Here is a 6,315-nt window from a genome sequence, read left to right as displayed (position 1 = left end):
AAAAAAAAAAAAAATGCACTGCCGTTGAGTCACCTCTGACTCATAGTGACCCCTCCTTGGATTTCCGAGGCCGAATCACAATGGAAGTAGATTGCCCAAACTTCCTTCCGAGGAGTGGCTGGTGGGTTTGAACCTCCAGTCTTCTGGGCAAATTGGCTGCAAAGGACCTCTTTCAAGTGCTGGAGAGCAAAGATGGCTCCGTGAGGACTAAGGTGCGCCTGACACAAGCCACAATAATTTCAATCACCTTATATGCATGTGAGAGCTAGACAATGAATAAGGAAGACTGAAGAAAAGCTGATGCTTTTGAATTGTGGTGCTGGCGAAGAATGCTGTAAGTACCATGGACTGCTAAAAGAACGAACAAATCTGTTCTGGAAGAAGTGCAGTTGGAATGCTCCTTGGAAGCAAGAATGGACAGACATCGTTTTACCTATTTTGGTCATGTTACCAGAATGTTCCATTCCCTGGAGAAGGATGTCATGCTTGATAAGGTTGAGGGTCGATGAAAGAGGGGAAGGCCCTCAATGAGACGGATTGATACAGTGGCTTCGGTGATGGGCTCAAGTATGGCAAGGATCGTGTATCTGGTGCAGGACAGGGCAGTGTTTTGTTCTGCTGTGCATAGGTCGCTATGAGTCAGAGATAACTTGATAGCACCTAACAACAGCAATAAACACTACAAAACAGGATCTAAAGTCTCTATGCTGGTAATTTGAGAGCATCCAGGATATGATCTAAAATTACTAGACATATAAAGAAGTCCAAAATGTGACAAACCTTAAAAGAGGGGAAATAAATGAAAAGTGACATTGAGATATTCTAGATACTAGAATTATCAGGCAAGGATATTAAAGTGGTTATTATCCAACAATATCATTAATATCACACGCAAGCAAAATTTTGCTGAAGATAATACAAAAACAGTTGTAGCAGTACATAGACTGGGCACTGCCAAAAATTCAAGGCAGATTCAGAAGAGAATTTACAACAAGGGAAATCTTTACTGATGTCAGATGGATCTTGGCTGAAAGCAGAGAATACCAGAAAGATGTCTACTTGTGTTTTACTGACTATGCAAAGACATCCAAGTGTGTGGATCACAACAAATTATGGGTAACATTGTGAAGAATGAGAATTCCGGCATACTTAATTGTGCTTATGAGGAAACAGTACATAGACCAAGAGGCAGTCATTCGAACAGAACAAGGAGATACTGAATGGTTTAAAATCACGAAAGTTTTACCATACTGAGCAAATAATCTGAAAAGCTGAACTACTTGAAGAGAAACGTGGAAGACTCACTAACAACCTGTGGTATGCAAATAACACAACCTTGCTTACTGAAAGTGAAGAGGACTTGAAGCACCTACTGATAAAGATCAAAGACTAAAGCCTTCAGTATGGATTACACATCAACATAAAGAAGATAAAAATCCTTACAACCAGATCAATAAGCAACATCACAATAAATAGAGAAAAGATTGAAGTTGTCAAAGACTCCATTTTACTTGGGTCCACAATTAACACCACAGAAGCAGCAATCAAGAAATCAAACAATGTATTGCACTGTGCAAATCTGCTGCAAAAGAACTTTTCAACATGTTTAAGAGCAAATATGTCACTTTGAAGACTGAGGTGTGCCTGACCCAAGCCATGGTATTTTCCATCACCTCTTATGTATGTGAAAGCTGGACAATGAATAAGGAAGACTAAAGAAGAACTGATGCCTTTGAATTATGGTCTTGGCAAAAAATATTGAATATACCATGGAATGCCAGTAGAATGAAAAATTTGTCTTAGAAGAATTACAGCTGGAATGCTCTGTAGAAGCAAAAATGGTAAGACTTTGTCTCTTGTACTTTGGTCATGTGTGGGAGGGGTAAGTTACTGGAGAAGGATAACATATTTGGCAAAATAGAGCTTCAGCAAAAAACAGGAAGATCTTTAACAAGATGCATCTATACAGTGGCTGCAGCAATGCGCTCAAGCATAGCAATGATTGTAAGAACGGCACAGGACTGGACTGTGTTTTGTTCTGTTTTCATAGGGATGCTATGAGTTGGAATCAACTCACCTAACAATAACAACATAACTATGCTCATGGATTTAAAGGAAAAAATGTTCAATTGAAAAATAGGAGGTATAAAAGTTATAGAACTAAAAAACTCATATATAAATTAAACCTGTGAGTTTATGTATCATCTTTTTGGTATTTAATATTTTATAGGACATTGACAGGATTCTAATTCCTGGATAGTATTTCTAATTATCTTCCAGGTAGTGATATTGCTATAAAAAATATCTATTTTGATGTAAATTGTTTGCTATTATTCTATTTTCAAAATTAAATTTATCTAACTGAATGGCTTTTGTACTATTTTCTTTCAAAATCTAAACATTAATTAATTTAAATACCAGACATTTTGTATTTCTTAACCTCTTTATGAAATTATTAATTATAATTATAATTAATAATTATCCATTATTAATTTCATAAATTAATAATTTATAGAGGGAATGTGATGTTGTTGTTGTTGTTGTTATGTGCCGTCGAGTCGGCCCCGACTCATAGCGACCCCTCCTTGGGTTTCCTAGGCAGTATCACTACGGAAGTAGGATTGCCCAACCTTCCTTCCAAGGAGTGGCTGGTGGGCTTGAACCGCCAGCCATCTGGTTAGCAGGCAAGTGTCTTAGCCACTATGCTACCAGAGCTCCCAGGAAATGTGATAAGCAGTTTTATTTGGCAATGTTATCATTTGCTCACAAAAAGATCTTGAACTGTGGAAGTAGTTAAAACTTATAAAACTAGTAATATCTACCATATCTGTAGGTGCACCACAATGAATTTCTAAAGCAAATTAAGGACAGAGGGAATAAAAATATTATTCTAAGTGAATTTGAATTATAAGTAATGAAGAATGTTTATAAAGTTACTTCTTTTTCCTATTTTGCTTTTTTTAGTGAGGATACTGGGCAAGATTTGGCATCATATTTTACTTTTTCACTTTACATACCTGGTAGATCCAATTTTATGCAAGGTAATGGTTCACCTCTCCCAACTGGACACTTATAGACATCTCCAGTTCTGTTCTTGGGTTGGCCGACTAAAGGAGAACCAATAAGCACCCTGGAAGTTAAATAACTCAATTAACATTTTGAACAGTGAGAGACATTTTATTTTAATTATTTTATGATTAGTTGTAAATAGTTCAGATCCACTGTCATAGAGTCAATTCCAACTCATAGAGACCCCCATTGGGTTTCTGAAGCCATATATCTTTATGAAAGTAGATTGTTCCATCTTCCTTCACTGGGGTGTCTGGTAGGTTTGAACACCAACCTTCTGGTTAGCAGTCAAATGCCTTAGGCACTGCACCACCAGAGCTCCTAAGTAGTTCAAATAATTCACTGCCACTGAGTCGAATCTGAATCATAGTGACACCTTCTGGGGTTTCTGAGGCGGTATCACTAAGGAAGTAGATTGTCCAATCTTCCTACCAAGGAGTTGCTGGTGGGTTTGACCCCCCAGCCTTCTGGTTAGCAGTCAAATGTCTTAGGCACTATGCCAGCAGAGCTCCTAGTAGTTCCCATTGTTGTTGTTGTTGTTGTTATGTGCCGTCGGGTTGGACCTGACTCATAGCGACCCCTCCTTGGGTTTCCAAGGCAGTATCACTATGGAAGTAGATTGCCCAACCTTCCTTCCAAGGAGTGGCTGGTGGGTTTGAACCGCCAGCCTTCTGGTTAGCAGTCAAGTACCTTAGGCACTATGCTACCAGAGCTCCCATAGGCATAATTAAATAGTCATCCTCTCTAAGTAATGTAAAGTTACCTTACATAGTGCCTTCTCCAATTAGTAGATTGACTTGAATGTGTGTAAAACAAACAAACAAACCAAAAAATTAATTAAAAAAAACTATAAAATAGATACAAGAGTGATCTCAGAGTAGCATTTATAGTTTTAGTTTAATAATATATATCTTTTTTATTATTATTTTGGGATGAACTAATCATTAGTTGTTTAAATTTGCAACTGTTAGTTTATACCTATTGAAGTCACTGAAGTATAAATGCTTTTTCCCACAAAGAATTAATAATTTCATAAAGAGGTTAAGAACTATAAACATATCTGCTGGAATAGTGAATAAGGCATTTGGCTGCTAAACAGGTCAGCAGTTCAAACCCACCAGCCTCTCTGGAAGGAAAATGGAGCAATCTACTTCCATAAAGATTCACAGCCTCAGAAACTCAGTGAGGGTCACTATGAGTTTGATTGGACCAGATGGCAGTGCGGCTTTTTTGTGTGGTTTTTTTTTTTTTTGGTCCCACTCAATGTAGTAGTTTGCAAGCAAAGATGCCATCTTGAGGACTAACATGTGCCAGACCAAACCCATGATATTTTCAATTGCCTCATATGCATGTGAAAGCCAGACAATGAATAAGGAAAGCCAAAGAAGAATTGATGCCTTTGAATTATGGTGTTTGTGAAGAATAATGCATATACCATGCACTGCCTGAAAAATGAACAATGAACAAATGTGTCTTGGAAAAAGCACAGCCAGATTGCCCCTTAGAATCAAGGACAGCAAGACTTCATCTCACATCCTTTGGACATGTTATCAGGAGGCTGGGCCCTGGAGAAGGAGACTATGCTTGATAAAATAGAGGGTCAGCAAAGAAAAAGGAAGATCCTCAACAAGAGGGGCTGAAACAGCGGCTGCAACAATGGGCTCAAACATAGCAATGATTGTGAGGACAGCACAGGCCCATGCAGCATTTCACTCTGTTGTACATGTGGTCACTATGAGATGGAATCAACTTGAAAGTCACTTGCAATTACAACAGTTTATAAGCACTTGGAAAATAAGGGCAGTTATGTGATCCAGATTAAAAGTGATTATGGGATTTTCTCTCTTTGTTTGACAATAAAAAAATGTATAAAATCACTCTATTAATAATTAATAGGAGGTCTGGTAGCATAGTGCCTAAGGCACTTGACTGCTAACCAGAAGGCTGGCAGTTCAAACCCACCAGCCACTCCTTGGAAGGAAGATGGGACAATCTACTTCCGTAGTGATACACCTCAGAAACCCAAGGAGGGGTCGCTATGAGTCGGGTCCAACTCGAAGGCACATAACAACAACAACAACAATTAATAATTAATAGAAATTATACAAGCATGATTCATTTTAGTTCCAGCCACTCATTTAACAAAGCCTGCCATAATATCCTCAGGAAGAGAAGGATGAATGTGGTTGAGTGGTTGAGTGTTAAGGTACTTGGGTAGATCCACAGCTGTTGATTCGTTGCTGATTGAACAGCTTTGTTCAAAACATCTGAGAGCTAGCAACCAAAGATGGAATCTAAGGATGTACCATTGACATTGCACTTGGGATTGTCTTAGTCTACATCTTTATTAATGATTTGAGTGAAGACACAGAAAGAATAAAAGTATTTATTATGTTAATCAATAAACCTATTTGAGAATTCAGAAGTATATCAACATTGTGATACAATCAACTTAAATAAATTAGTTAAAGTATAATAACAAACAATGTAAATGATTTCACTTAAATGCATAAAATTATAATACAGGATGTGGGAAGCCTGACTTAGCAAAATTCATGTGAAAAAGGACATGGCGGATTTAATTGACAACAAATAAACATGAGCCAACAGTGTACTTTAGTACAAAAATGCTGAGGTGACCTCAAGTTGCATTGCTGGAAATAGCTCTGGTGGCATAGTGCCTAAGGGATTTGACTGCTAACCAGAAGGCTGGCGGCTCAAATCCACCAGCCACTCCTCGGAAGGAAGGTGGGCAATCTACTTCTGTAGTGATACTGCATTGGAAACACAAGCAGGTGTCACTATGAATCAGGTTTGACTCGACGGCACATAGCAGCAACAACACTTGCCAGACGAGATGCTCAGGGGAAAATTGGGGATGTTTAGCATGAAGAAGAAATGTCCAAAGGAGAGTTGAGAGGTTGTATAGAGGTACAGGAGATAGTGCATAATTTTTTGTTTTTAATTTAAAGATTTGAAAGTGTATAGTTTTGAAAAGGGATAGGATTCATTTTCTAAGGTCCTTCAAGAAAAGTTTATATTAATGGAAGTAAGTTTTCTAATAATTACAATCAATGAAATGTTGAACAAACACTTATGATATAATGCCTTTCCAAAGCAATTTCTGATAGGCAAAAAGAACCATAAAATTTTTTTATAGCCTGTGATAGTTGGAGCTGTGTCAACTTGGCTGGACCACAATTCTGTGTGGTTTAAGTAGTTGTGATGTGGTTATTCCCATGATGG

The 6,315-nt window shown here is 37.9% G+C and overlaps 1 protein-coding gene across 1 annotated transcript in view; it reads right to left on the bottom strand.

Annotated features, from left to right (window-relative positions):
• Positions 1-6,315, bottom strand: part of ITGA1 (integrin subunit alpha 1) — a 186,460-nt gene that overhangs the window by 132,922 nt on the left and 47,223 nt on the right. Inside the window, exon 4 of the mRNA XM_007951538.1 lies at positions 3,018-3,130. Within this exon, the coding sequence (XP_007949729.1) occupies positions 3,018-3,130 (113 nt within the window). The remainder of the gene's footprint in view (positions 1-3,017; positions 3,131-6,315) is intronic.

Source organism: Orycteropus afer, unplaced genomic scaffold (assembly GCF_000298275.1).
Source record: "Orycteropus afer afer isolate SDZICR_OR568_19922 unplaced genomic scaffold, OryAfe1.0 scaffold00296, whole genome shotgun sequence".
NCBI classification, from domain to species: Eukaryota; Metazoa; Chordata; class Mammalia; order Tubulidentata; family Orycteropodidae; genus Orycteropus; species Orycteropus afer.
Note: the sequence above shows the minus strand (reverse complement) of the source record. Positions and strands in the feature narration are given on the sequence as shown.